The sequence below is a fragment of the Mauremys reevesii genome, linkage group 4 (genome assembly GCF_016161935.1).
Source record: "Mauremys reevesii isolate NIE-2019 linkage group 4, ASM1616193v1, whole genome shotgun sequence".
Taxonomy (NCBI): Eukaryota; Metazoa; Chordata; order Testudines; family Geoemydidae; genus Mauremys; species Mauremys reevesii.
This window is the reverse complement of record NC_052626.1, coordinates 150,180,704-150,194,339: the sequence shown is the minus strand read 5'-3', so window position 1 is coordinate 150,194,339 and position 13,636 is coordinate 150,180,704. Positions and strand designations below refer to the sequence as shown.

At 68.8% G+C, this 13,636-nt stretch overlaps 1 protein-coding gene across 1 annotated transcript; it reads left to right on the top strand.

Moving 5' to 3' along the window:
* Positions 1 to 6,081: 6,081 nt before the first annotated feature.
* Positions 6,082 to 12,314, top strand: BICDL2 (BICD family like cargo adaptor 2). Its single transcript, XM_039534273.1, has 9 exons — positions 6,082 to 6,517; positions 8,477 to 8,692; positions 9,070 to 9,186; positions 9,326 to 9,472; positions 9,551 to 9,733; positions 10,244 to 10,408; positions 10,518 to 10,648; positions 11,250 to 11,370; positions 11,858 to 12,314. Exons 1-9 carry the CDS (start codon positions 6,284 to 6,286, stop codon positions 12,035 to 12,037), a joined length of 1,494 nt encoding a protein of 497 aa, XP_039390207.1. The 5' UTR covers positions 6,082 to 6,283; the 3' UTR covers positions 12,038 to 12,314.
* Positions 12,315 to 13,636: the final 1,322 nt, after the last annotated feature.

The following is a 13,636-nucleotide window of genomic DNA, read 5'->3' as shown; positions in this document are numbered from 1 at the left end:
AGAGCCAGCCGCATCCCAGCGCCAGGTGAGGGGTTCCCCTGTGCCCAGCCTCCCCCAGAGCCAGCCGCATCCCAGCCCCGGGCGAGGGGTCCCCGGGTGCCCAACCCCCCCCCCAGCCAGCCGCATCCCAGCACCGGGCGAGGGGCCCCGTGTGCCCAGCCCCCCCCCCCAGAGCCAGCCGCATCCCAGCGCCGGGCGAGGGGCCCCGTGTGCCCAGCCCCCTCCCAGAGCCAGCCGCATCCCAGCGCCGGGTGAGGGGTCCCCGTGTGCCCAGCCCCCCCCCCCAGAGCCAGCCGCATCCCAGCCCCGGGCGAGGCCCCGTGCCCAGCCCCAGAGCCAGCCGCATCCCAGCGCCGGTCGAGGGGCCCCGTGTGCCCAGTCCCCTCCCAGAGCCAGCCGCATCCCAGCGCCGGGCGAGGCCCGTGTGCCCAGCCCCTCACCCCAGAGCCAGCCACATCCCAGCGCCGGGCGAGGCCCCAGTGCCCAGCCCCCAGAGCCAGCCACATCCCAGCCCCGGGCGAGGGGCCCCATGTGCCCAGCCCCTCACCCCAGAGCCAGCCACATCCCAGCGCCGGGCGAGGCCCCGTGTGCCCAGCCCCCAGAGCCAGCCGCATCCCAGCACCGGGGGAGGGGTTCCCGTGTGCCCAGCCCCAGAGCCAGCCGCATCCCAGCGCCGGGCGAGGGGTTCCTGTGCCCAGCCCCCAGAACCAGCCACATCCCAGTGCCAGGCAAGGGGTCCCCCGTGTGCCCAGCCCCCAGAGCCAGCCGCATCCCAGCGCCGGGCGAGGGGTCCCCAGTGCCCAGCCCCCAGAGCCAGCCGCATCCCAGCGCCAGGTGAGGGGTTCCCATGTGCCCAGCCCCCAGAGCCAGCTGCATCCCAGCCCGGGCGAGGCCCCAGGCTCCCGGCCCCCTCACCCCAGAGCCAGCCGCATCCCAGCGCCGGGCGAGGGGTCCCATGAACCCATCCTCTGCCCCAGCCTGATCCCCCTTCTCCAGCCCTGGGCCCCCATCCCCGGCGTGTTGGGAGGAAGGTTTCCCCGAGTCACAAGGCTGGAGGCTGCTGGGAGCTCAGGACCGGCGGCTCCAAAGCGATTCCTGGGGATAAAAATACCCCAGCCCGAGGCTGCTGGGAACAAGGGAAAGGGAAGAGACCAACGCCCCCCCCGCCCCCACCACTACCCCCCCTTCCCCTGCCTGAGCCTGGAGAGTACCCTGGAGTCCTGTCTCCCAGCCCCCCCTGCTCTAACCACCAGCCCCCACTCCCCTCCCAGAGCCGGGGAGAGAACCCAGGAGTCCTGGCTCCCAGCCCCCCTGCTCTAACCACTAGACCCCACTCCCCTCCCAGCGCCGGGGTTGCAGCGTGAAGCTGTTTCTGCGGGTTTGCGGCTGGGCCTGTCTCGGGTTTGCCCAACAGCCGCTTTCGGCAACACCGGGAGAACAACAGGATGTGGGAGCTGCGCTAGTTACCCCATCGCCCCCAACGCCCGGGGGGCCGGGGGGAGGTGAGTGTGGCTGCGGGGGCAGGGAGTGTGTGGGTGGGGGAGGGGTTTACCGGTGGGGGTGGGGTAGGAGGAGGAGGAGGGGTTCAGGGGTGTGGGAGGGCTACACAGGCGGGGAGGGGTGTGCTGGGGAGGGTACGAGGAGGAAGGGTATCGGGGAGGAGTATGAGAGGAGGGGAGGGTATCAGGGGAGGAGTATGAGGAGGGGAGGGTGTATGGGTGGGGAGGGGTATCGGGGGAGGGTGAGGTGGGGAGGGTGCATTGGTGAGGAGGGGTACGAGGAGGAGGGTATGAGGAGGAGGTGTGCCTGGGTGGGGAGGGGTATCGGGGAGGGGTATGAGGAGGAGGGGCTCAGGGTGTGGGAGGGCTATACAGGCGGGGAGGGGTGTGCTGGGGAGGGGTATGAGGAGGGAGGGTGCATGGGTGGGGAGGGTATCGGGAGGGGTATGAGGAGGAGGGCTCAGGGGTGTGGGAGGGCTATACAGGCGGGGAGGGGTGTGCTGGGGAGGTATGAGGAGGAGGAGGTGCCTGGGTGGGGAGGGGTATCGGGGGAGGGCATGAGCCGGGTGACACCATCGGGACGGGTCGGGGCTCAGGTCCCGTCCCCTTCGGCCCCAGGACAGCGCCGGGCGGCTTGGGGTCCCCCCCGCCGGCTCCCATCGATCGCTCCCCTAATGCAGCCGCTTCCCGGACGCGGCCGGCGGGCGCCCGGGGACCCACTAATGGATGGGGGATGGGCTGGCAGCTGGCAGGCCCGTGGGGCGGGGGAGGGGGCTGAGGCAGGTCGGGGACTGGTGGGGAGGTGGGGGGCTGGGGGCTGTGTTGGGGGGCCTGGCCGAGCGCTCTGGGGGCCTGTGGGTTGGTTGGGGATTTGTGGGGGCAGGGAGCAGGTCTCTGCGGGGATTGGGGCTGTGGGTTTCAGGGATGGGAGCAGGGCCCGTGGAGGGGTGGAAGGAGGGATGGGGCAGGTCTGGTGGAGGAGGAGCAGTGGAAGGAGGGATGGGGCAGGGCCGGTGGAGGGGTGTGTCACGGAGTCCCCGGGCGCTGCTCTGGAGCTGCTCCCCACAAGCCAGGCAGGACCCTGGGGAGCCTCCTCTCCCTCGGAGCAGCCTGTCTGCAGGGCAAGAAGCTCCCACGGCTTCACCTCCTGGGTCTCTCCTTGGAGCATTCAGCCTCCTCTGCCCCTCCGTGCGCTTCCCCCAGCGAGTCCGCCCAGGCGGGGTCCTGGGGGGGCCACGGGGTCCTGTCCCCCCACTGCGCAGTCAGACGTGACTCTCAGCCAGCCAGTAACACAGAGGTTTATTCGATGACAGGAACAGGGGCTAACACAGAGCTTGTAGGTACCGCGAACGGGACCCCTCGGCCGGGTCCATTCTGGGGGGCAGTGAGCCAGACACCCCCATCTGCCCTCACTCCTCGTCCCCAGCCAGCTCCAGACTGACACCCCCCCAGCCCCTCCTCTGCTCAGCCCCTTTCCCGGGCCAGGAGGTCACCTGACCCCTTTGTCTCCCACACCTTCAGCCGGCACCTTTGCAGAGGGGGGGCCCAGGCCATCAGTTGCCAGGAGACAGAGCGTCAGGCATTTAGGTGCACTGGCCCCTTGCTCTGCAGCAATCGCACCCCCTGATCCACCACCTAGATATTAAGAACTGCCGAGGGGACACTGAGGCACCCACCCAGTATTCAGAGCAAACATTCAGAACATTCCCAGTTCATCACAATCATTTCCCATCTGCTGTGGGTGCCAAGAGGGGAAGCTTGAGCGCCAGGGAGCGAGATCCCAGCCGCTGAGCGGGGCCACCCTGGACGTCGACATGGGACCGGAACCGCCGGCCTGTTCCTCAAAGGACTTTTGGCCACTACAAGCTCCTCTGTGCTTGTCCCTGACCCTCGAGAACTGAATCCACGTCTCTCTGCACAGGGATCTTTGACCCACCTCTCTCGCGCTCTTTTCTTTGTAAATAAATTCTAGTTCGGCGGCAGGACGTGGCGGCAGCGGGTGCTGGGGGAAGGATCGAAGGGCTCATGGGCCCTGGGCGTGTGGCTGGTCCTGTGGGGTGGGAAGAACCTTTTCTTGTGTACGAGGAGAGAAGATGGTCAGGAACCGTCCTGGCATCGGACGTGTGTCTGGCCGGGGGCCGGACGCTGGACACTCCCAGGGAACGGCGCTGCTTGGACTCGGAGGAACCAGGGGGTGACACAGGGGCTGCTTGGGGCTGGCTGGGAAATCTCGGTATTGGAAGATCCACCAGCGGTTGGGGTTTGTCTGCCCCGGGCTGTTTGCAGTTCACCCTCAGCTGGCTCCCACGGGCACCATCCTCACACGGGGCAGGGCCGGAGGACGGGTAGAAGGAGGGATGGGAGCAGGGCTGGCGGAGGGGAGGAAGGAGGGATGGGAGCAGGGCTGGTGGAGGGGAGGAAGGAGGGATGGGAGCAGGGCTGGCGGAGGGGAGGAAGGAGGGATGGGAGCAGGGCTGGCGGAGGGGAGGAAGGAGGGATGGGAGCAGGGCTGGTGGAGGGGAGGAAGGAGGGATGGGGTTAGGGCTGGTGGAGGGGAGGAAGGAGGGATGGGAGCAGGGCTGGTGGAGGGGAGGAAGGAGGGATGGGAGCAGGGCTGGCGGAGGAGGGGAGGAAGGAGGGATGGGAGCAGGGCTGGCGGAGGGGAGGAAGGAAGGATGGGAGCAGGGCTGGCGGAGGAGGGGAGGAAGGAGGGATGGGGCAGGGCTGGCGGAGGAGGGGAGGAAGGAGGGATGGGAGCAGGGCTGGCAGAGGAGGGGAGGAAGGAGGGATGGGAGCTGGGCTGGCAGAGCAGGGGCGGACTGAGGGACTGGGGCAGGGCTGGCGGAGGAGGGGAGGAAGGAGGGATGGGAGCTGGGCTGGCGGAGGAGGAAGGAGGGATGGGAGCTGGGCTGGCGGAGGAGGAGGAAGGAGGGACGGGCACAGGACCGGAGGGGAGGAAGGAGGGAAGGGAGCAGGGCTGGTGGAGGGGAGGAAGGAGGGATGGGAGCAGGGCTGGTGGAGGGGAGGAAGGAGGGAAGGGAGCAGGGCTGGTGGAGGGGAGGAAGGAGGGATGGGGTTAGGTCTGGTGGAGGGGAGGAAGGAGGGAATGGGAGCAGGGCTGGCGGAGGGGAGGAAGGAGGGAATGGGGCAGGGCTGGCGGAGGAGGGGAGGAAGGAGGGATGGGAGCAGGGCTGGCGGAGGAGGGGAGGAAGGAGGGAAGGGAGCTGGGCGGGCGGAGGGGCGGAGGGAGGAAGGAGGGATGGGTGCAGGGCTGGCGGCGGCGGGGAGGCCGGCGGGATGGGCGCCGGGCTGGCAGTGGAGGGGAGGAAGGTGGGCTGGGTGCTGGGCTGGCGGAGCAGGGGCGGACTGAGGGAATGGGGCAGGGCTGGCGGAGGAGGGGAGGAAGGAGGATGGGAGCTGGGCTGGCGGAGGAGGAAGGAGGGATGGGAGCTGGGCTGGCGGAGGAGGGGAGGAAGGAGGGACGGCACAGGACCGGAGGAGGAGGAAGGAGGGATGGGAGCTGGGCTGGCGGAGCAGGGGCGGACTGAGGGAATGGGGCAGGGCTGGCGGAGGAGGGGAGGAAGGAGGGATGGGAGCTGGGCTGGCGGAGGGGAGGAAGGAGGGATGGGAGCTGGGCTGGCGGAGGAGGGGAGGAAGGAGGGACGGGCACAGGACCGGAGGAGGAAGGAGGGATGGGAGCAGGGCTGGGGGAGGGGAGGAAGGCGGGATGGGAGCTGGGGTGGGGGTGGGGAGGACGGAGGGTTGGGAGCTGGGCTGGCGGAGGAGGGGAGGACGGAGGGACGGGCACAGGACCGGAGGAGGAAGGAGGGATGGGAGCAGGGCTGGCAGAGGAGGGGAGGAAGGAGGGATGGGAGCTGGGCTGGCGGAGGGGAGGAAGGAGGGATGGGAGCTGGGCTGGCGGAGGAGGGGAGGAAGGAGGGACGGGCACAGGACCGGAGGAGGGGAGGAAGGAGGGATGGGAGCAGGGCTGGCGGAGCAGGGGCGGACTGAGGGAATGGGGCAGGGCTGGCGGAGGAGGAGGAAGGAGGGATGGGAGCTGGGCTGGCGGAGGAGGAAGGAGGGATGGAAGCTGGGCTGGCGGAGGGGAGGAAGAAGGGACGGGCACAGGACCGGAGGAGGAAGGAGGGAAGGGGGCAGAGCTGGCGGAGGAGGGGAGGAAGGAGGGATGGGAGCTGGGCTGGCGGAGGAGGAAGGAGGGATGGGAGCTGGGCTGGCGGAGGAGGGGAGGAAGGAGGGACGGGCACAGGACCGGAGGAGGAAGGAGGGATGGGAGCAGGGCTGGCAGAGGAGGGGAGGAAGGAGGGATGGGAGCTGGGCTGGCGGAGCAGGGGCGGACTGAGGGAATGGGGCAGGGCTGGCGGAGGAGGGCGGACTGAGGGAAGGGGCAGGGCCGGAGGGGGTGGAAGGAGGGACTGGGGCCGGGCTGGCGGAGGAGGGGCGGACTGAGGGAATGGGGCAGGGCTGGCGGAGGAGGGGCGGACTGAGGGAATGGGGCAGGGCCGGAGGGGGGGTGGCAGGTGTCGCTCACCTGTGCCGGCCCCTTCGGGGCGGGCGAAGGAATCAGGAAATAAACAGGAACTGAGCCCTGGGCACCTGCTGCTCCGATCCAGAGGGGACAGAACCCAGGAGTCCTGCCCGCCCTCCCCGTTCCTAGGGGGCAGAAACCCGCCCCCTCCCTCTTTGGGCAGGTAGAACCCAGGCGTCCGGCTCCTCCTCCCCCTCCCCCTCGGGGTGCAGAGAACCCAGGCGTCCGGGCCCCCTCCATGGCAGCCCCCCCGCCGACGCCCCCCGCGCTGGGGGAGGGGTTCTACCCCTTCCCCACGGAGCGGCGGGGGGGCGCCGGGGACCCCGCCCCCGAGGACCCGGGGCTGCTGCTGCAGCGCAGGGAGCAGGACCTGCTGCTGGCGGCCGAGCTGGGCAAGATGCTGCTGGAGCAGAACGAGGAGCTGCGGGGGCGCAGCCAGGCGCTGGCCCGGGACCACGCGGCCGCCCTGGAGGTGAGAGCCCCCCCGGGCCGGTACCCCCACCCCCTCCCAGAGCCGGGAGAACCCAGGAGTCCGGGCTTCCAGACCCCCCCACCAGCCCCCACTCCCCTCCCAGAGCCGGGAGAACCCAGGAGTCCTGGCTCCCCGCCCCCTGCTGTAACCCACCAGCCCCACTCCTCCCAGAGCCAGGAGAGAACCCAGGAGTCCTGGCTCCCAGCCCCCCTGCTCTAACCCACCAGCCCCCACTCCCCTCCCAGAGCCGGGGAGAGAACCCAGGCGTCCTGGCTCCCAGCCCCACCCCCACCTGGTATCACCACACTCTCTGGCTCGGAGGGGGGGGCTGGTCCCTGGGACTTTCTGCCCCGCCCGTGACTCACCCTCCCGCCTCCTTTGCTCTGTTTCGCTCCCCTGCTCTCGTTCTCCCTCTGCCCCATAATTACCCCCCCTCCCTGCCCAGCTGGGGCCGACGCCCCCCCGGCACCAGGTCTGACTGGTCCAGCCGGCAGCACCACCCAGGGGCGCAGCCGGCACCGGAGCCCGGGGTGACCCCAGACCTGGCCAGCCACCCCCAGGGCTTGGACTGGCTGGTTCAGGGGGGGCAGGGAATGGGGTATGGGGCGGTTCCCCTCTCTTGGGTGCTGGCCCCGATCCGGCCTGGGGGCACTGGCTGGCTTGGGGGGCAGGGAATGGGGTATGGGGCAGTTCCCCTCTCTTGGGTGCTGGCCCCAATCCAGCCTGGGGGGACTGGCTGGCTCGGGGGGCAGGGAATGGGGTATGGGGTGGTTCCCCTCTCTTGGGCGCTGGCCCCGATCCAGCCTGGGGGGACTGGCTGGCTCGGGGGGCAGGGAATGGGGCATGGGGCGGTTCCCCTCTCTTGGGCGCTGGCCCCGATCTGGCCTGGGGGGACTGGCTGGCTCGGGGGGCAGGGAACGGGGCATGGGGCAGTTCCCCTCTCTTGGGCGCTGGCCCCGATCCAGCCTGGGGGGACTGGCTGGCTTGGGGGGCAGGGAACGGGGCATGGGGCGGTTCCCCTCTCTTGGGTGCTGGCCCCGATCCGGCCTGGGGGCACTGGCTGGCTCGGGGGGCAGGGAATGGGGTATGGGGTGGTTCCCCTCTCTTGGGCGCTGGCCCCCATCCAGCCTGGGGGGACTGGCTGGCTTGGGGGCAGGAACGGGGCATGGGGCGGTTCCTCTCTTGGGTGCTGGCCCCGATCCGGCCTGGGGCACTGGCTGGCTTGGGGGCAGGAATGGGGCATGGGGCGGTTCCCCTCTCTTGGCGCTGGCCCGATCTGGCCTGGGGGACTGGCTGGCTCGGGGGCAGGAACGGGCATGGGCGGTTCCCTCTCTTGGGCGCTGGCCCCGATCCAGCCTGGGGGCACTGGCTGGCTTGGGGGGCAGGGAATGGGGCATGGGGCGGTTCCCCTCTCTTGGGCGCTGGCCCCAATCCGGCCTGGGGGGGCACTGGCGGGCTCGGGGGGCAGGGAATGGGGCATGGGGCGGTTCCCCTCTCTTGGGTGCTGGCCCCGATCCGGCCTGGGGGCACTGGCTGGCTCGGGGGGCAGGGAACGGGGTATGGGGCGGTTCCCCTCTCTTGGGCACTGGCCCCGATCCGGCCTGGGGGGGCACTGGCTGGCTCGGGGGGCAGGGAATGGGGCATGGGGCGGTTCCCCTCTCTTGAGTGCTGGCCCCGATCCGGCCTGGGGGCACTGGCTGGCTCGGGGGGCAGGGAATGGGGCATGGGGCAGTTCCCCTCTCTTGGGCGCTGGCCCCGATCCGGCCTGGGGGCACTGGCTGGCTCGGGGGGCAGGGAATGGGGCATGGGGCCGTTCCCCTCTCTTGGGTGCTGGCCCCGATCCGGCCTGGGGGGGCACTGGCTGGCTCGGGGGGCAGGGAACGGGGCATGGGGCGGTTCCCCTCTGGGGCCGGGGGGGTGCCCAGGGCTGGTCTCACCCCACTCCCCCCCGCCCCCCAGAGGCTGGAGCAGGAGAAGTACGAGCTGCGCCGGCGGCTGGAGTCGGGGGTGGCCGAGTGGGAGACGCGGGTGGCGGAGCTGGAGGGGGACCTGGCGGCCCTGCGAGCCCAGCTGGGCCACCAGCGGCTGGAGCAGCAGGACACCAGCCGGGAGAGCTCCCAGGTGGCGCAGGAGCTGTCGGAGCAGAACCAGCGCCTGGCCGAGCAGCTGAGCCAGGTCAGCCCGGACACCTGGGTTCCTTGGGAGGGGAGGGGGGCCTAGTGGTTAGAGCAGAGGGTGCGGCTGGGAGCCAGGACTCCTGGGTTCCTTGGGAGGGGAGGGGAGGAGTGGGTAGTACTGGCTGCCCGGACATCCCCTCCATATCCCATGATCCTATTGGGCTGAAATCCCTTAAGCAGCTCAGGATCGGGGGGGGGGACGTGGGGGGGCAGGGGGTGAATTTCCTGAGTGGGCGGGTTTAAAGGGCCAGTGCCGGGTCCCAGGGAGCCCCCCGTATCCCTCCCAGCTCGCAGTGCAGGCAGGTCCCTGATGCTGCGTCCCCGGCTCACTCCCCCTCCCCGTCCATCTGTCCGTCTGTCTGCCCCCCCCCCCAGGCCTTCCAGCTGGAGCAGCGGCTGCAGGACGAGCTGATGGCCTTGCGGGTTGAGAATCGCACCCTGGGGATGAGCAGCGCCGAGCACGCGGCCCGGACCCAGAGCCTGCTGGCCGAGGTGAGATACGCACCCTCCCCTCCAGGGGGCGCTGGCTCCGGTCCGGCCCCAGGGCGGGGATTGGCTGGCTCGGGGGCAGGGGGGAACGGGGCCTTTCCCCTCCAGGGGGCACCGGCTCTGACCCATCTCTCGCTCCCAGAACCTGATGCTGCAGGAGCGGAAGCAGGAGCTGGAGCGTCAGACCCGGCAGCTGCGGGAGGAGACCGAGGCCTTGCAGGGGCTGGTGGAGACGCTGCATGAAAACCTGCTGCAGCTGCGCCGGGAGGTGCACGAGAAGGAGCTGCAGGTACGGCCAGGGGGCGCCGTGCGGCGGGGAGGCTCGGCGGCCCTGGGGGGCTGTATTAACCCTTTGTTCCCTCCCCAGGCCCAGCAGCTCCGGGCTGAGGCAGAGGAGCTCCGAGTCTCCAACAGGTGGCTCCAGCGCCGGGTCAGGGAGATGGCGGATGAGATTCGTCTCCACGACTCGGATGCCTCGCTCGCCTCCCTGCAGTCGGAGATTGAGCAGAGCGGCGAGGGGAGCCCGGAGCAGAACGGGGGGCCTGCTAAGGTGAGCGGAAGGGCTCTTGGGGGGGTCCCCAACATCGTTGTATGGGCTGGGGTACGTTCCCCTCTGTTAAACTAGGTTTCCCAACGAGTCTTCTGTTGGGAAACCTAGAACCCACCCTCTTGGTGAGCCTAGCCATTACCCAGAAACCCACCCCAGGCTGAGACACCTAGAACAAACCCAATTTGGGAAACCAAGAACCTCCTCTTTGGGGTGTCTGTGTCACCCAGAACCCAGTCATCGTCGAGGAACCTAGAACCCCTCTTGACCAATACACAAAGTACCTAGAACCCCCAAAGTGGATGACGGACGTGGAGCCCTCCCTCTTTGGGGCCATAGAAATTGTCCAGAATTCATCCATCATTGGGGAACCTAGAACCTGCTCCTTTGGGAACCTAGAAATTGCCCCTCTGAGCACTGGATGAGGGGGGTCCCTGCCTAAACAGCCCCCACGTCGCGCCCCAGAGGTGGCTGCATCTCAGTGCCAAAGCTGCTGTTCTTGTGTTGGGTTAGCCCCTGGCCAGGACCATCTCTGAGGCTGCCCCTGGGGGGCCGAAGACCCCAGCCCGGGGGTCAGAAGAGGAGGGGGAATATGCTAAACGGGTCTTGGCTCTGACCCGACTGGATCAAGACCTTCTGAGACAGAAAGAGGTGGAGATACAAAACCTCCAGGACCAGGTGAGTGTATGGGGGGGTGGGAGGCCATAAGCGGGAGCCCGGGTGGGGGCGTGGGGGGCTCCCCAGCAGGGGCTGCTCTCCCTGCCCTACCCCCTCTCTCTGCCCCCAGCTGACCCTGCAGCACGTGCAGCTGGGCAGCCTGCGGGGGGAGCTGGCGAGCCAGAGACGCCTCTTCCAGGAGAGCGACCGGGACGAGACCCTCAAACTGGCCGTGGCCGATCGGGACGAAGCCATTATCAAGTGAGACCCCCCTGCCACCCCTCCCCCAAGCCAGCCAGTCCCCCCCCCGGGGCCGGATCGGGGCCGGGGCCTCCCAGAGGGGAAAGACCCCCCATGCCCCGTTCCCCCCGTCCTGCACCATGCACCATTGGGGAAGAGAGACCTCTTGTGTTCATGAGTGGGAACTGCCCCCAAACGGACAGTATCCAGGGGGACAGGGCTGGGGGGGACGAGGGGTATGTGAGGGGGAAAACAGGAAAGATGGTGGGGGAGGGGAGTGGGGAGATGGGGTGGGAGGGGGCTGATCGGGGAGGGGAGCAGGGGAGACAGGGAACGAGGGGTCTGGAGCAGGGAGGGGAGCAGGGCAGGCTGGGCTGGAGGGGGTGGGTGATCGGGGGAGGGGGCGGCTGATCGGGGGCAGGGGAGCGGAGGAGATGGGGCTGATTGGGGAGGGGAGATGGGGCAGGAAGGGGCTGGAGGAGAGGGGAACGGGGCAGGCTGGGCTGGAGGGGGGCTGATCGGGGGGGCAGGGGAGATGAGGCTAGAGGGGGTGGCTGTTGGGGGGGGGAGGGGAGCAGGGCTGGGGGCTGGGTCTGACCCCTGTGCCCCCCCCCCACCGCAGGAAGGGCCAGATGGAGCTGGAGCTGGCCCAGGTCTCTCTGGAGCGGGACTCCATGAGCCAACAGCTGCTGGCCGCCATCCGCCAGAAGATGGCGCTGTCCCAGGAGTTGGAGGGCTGGCAGGTGGGTAACGACTTGGGGGTGGGAAGGTCCCCCCCCCCCCCAGGACTCCTGAGTCCCTTTCTTAGCTGGTAGAGGCCCTAAATAGTAGCATGGACTCCTGGGTTCCTACCTCAGTGGCTAGAATCACCACGACTCCTGGGTCCCATCCCCGGCGGGTAGAGCCCCCAGCACGGTGACCCGGACTCCTGGGTCCCGTCCCCGGCGGGTAGAGACCCCAGCACGGTGACCCGGACTCCTGGGTCCCGTCCCCGGCGGGTAGAGCCCCCAGCACGGTGACCCGGACTCCTGGGTCCCGTCCCCGGCGGGTAAAGCCCCCAGCACGGTGACCCGGACTCCTGGGTCCCACCCCAGTGGGTAGAGCCCCCAGCACGGTGACCCTGAGTCCCATTCCCAGCTGCTACGGTCTCCGGGACTGTGACTCGGACTCCTGGGTCCCCTCCCCAGCCTGTGGCTATGTTCACCTCAGTGCCCCCGTTTCTCCCCCCAGGACGACATGGAGTTCATTATCAAGCAGCAGCTGAAGCTCCAGCGGCAGCAAGAAGGGATCCCCACATCCCCCCTGGCTCCCTCCAGGACCCCGGCGCAGGCCAAGACCTCCCCTTTCTTTCGGCGTGGGAACAGCGCCCCCAATGGCACCAGCTTCCTATCGCTCTTCAAAAAAAGCTGAGAGCCTGGGGGCTGGTTCTGGAGGTTCTAGGGGGTGGCGAGGAAGAGGGGTCAGGGTGGGGTGAGTGGACACGAGACACCAGCACCAAACAAAGGAAGCGGCCAAACCAGCTGGTTACCGAGGCGCCAATGAGAGGAGTCTTTGGGTAACTAGCTGCAAGGTCACTCAACAGGATGTTCTAGGTCACTCAACTAGAGAGTCTGTCCAGAGGATTTGCTGATACGCTACGGCAAGTTCCAGGTCTCCAAACCCTTCCCCCCTCAATTGCCCAAGTTGATGTTCTAGGTGGGTCAACAGAGCCATTCTAGGTACTCAGCCTCCGAGGTTTAATGGTGCACGTTGAACAAGCAAGGGTCCGGCCATGGGCTGTTCTAGGTTACCCAATCCTATCTGACTGGGTAACCTGTAGTAGCTGCCCACGGGTGCTAGATTATCTTACTGCACAATCTGTTGGCTAACTGTAACCAGCTGGATACTCCATATTGACTGGACTAGGGTTCTAGATTATCCCACTGAGTGATCTATATTGGCCAGTTTTATACTACTCGACATGCTGGGGGTGGGCAAACTTTTTGGCCACATCGGGTTTCCGAAATAGTATGGAGAGCCGGTTAGGGGAGGCTGTGCCTCCCCAAACAGGCAGGTGAGGCCTGGCCCCCACGCCCTAGCCAACTCCCTCTGCTTCTCTCCCCCTGATGACCCCCCCAGGACTCCAGCCCCATCCAACCCCCCCCCCGCTCCCTGTCCCCTGACAGCCCCCCAGGACCCCTGCCCCATCCACCTCCCCCTGCTCCCTGTCCCCTGATTGCCCCTGGAACCTCTGCCCTGAGTGCCCCACCCCATCCAACCCCCTCCTTCTTGACTGCTCCCCGGACCCCTGCCTCCATTCAACCCCCCTGTTCTCTGCCCTCTGACTGCTCCAACCCCTATCCACACCCCTGACCACCACCCCGAACTCTCCTGCCCTCTATCCAACCCCCCCGTTCTCTGCACCCTTACCACGCTGCCTGGAGCACTGGTGGCTGCGGCACTACAGCCGCGCAGCCCAGAGCACCGGGTCAGGCCGCTGCACCACCCGGCTGGAGCCAGCCACGGCACCGCCCAGCACAGAGCACCAGGACAGGCAGCCGCACTGCCCGGCTGGAGCCAGCCACGCCACCCGCAGCAGAGAGCACCAGGACAGGCAGCCGCACCGCCCGGCTGGAGCCAGCCACGCCACCCGGCACAGAGCACCGGGTCAGGCAGCCGCACCGCCCGGCTGGAGCCAGCCATGCCACCCGCAGCAGAGAGCACCAGGACAGGCAGCCGCACCGCCCGGCTGGAGCCAGCCACGCCACCGCCCAGCACAGAGCACCGGGACAGGCAGCCGCACTGCCCGGCTGGAGCCAGCCACGCCACCCGCAGCACAGAGCACCGGGACAGGCAGCCGCACCGCCCAGCTGGAGCCAGCCACGCCACCCGCAGCACAGAGCACCGGATCAGGCTGCGGCTCTGCAGCTCGGCTGCACCGAGCGTTGTGCTGGTGGCGTGGTGAGCTCAGGCTGCGGGGAGGGGGACAGCAGGGGAGGGGCCGGGGAGTGGGGCCGGGCAGGAGGGTCC

Coding starts and splice junctions, on each gene's coding strand:
- BICDL2 (XM_039534273.1), top strand. CDS start 6,284: ATGGCAGCCCCCCCGCCGACGCCCCCCGCGCTGGGGGAGGGGTTCTAC. Junction 8,693..9,069: donor TGGCCGAGCAGCTGAGCCAG/GTCAGCCCGGAC, acceptor CCCCCCCCCCAG/GCCTTCCAGCTGGAGCAGCG. Junction 11,371..11,857: donor AGGAGTTGGAGGGCTGGCAG/GTGGGTAACGAC, acceptor TTCTCCCCCCAG/GACGACATGGAGTTCATTAT.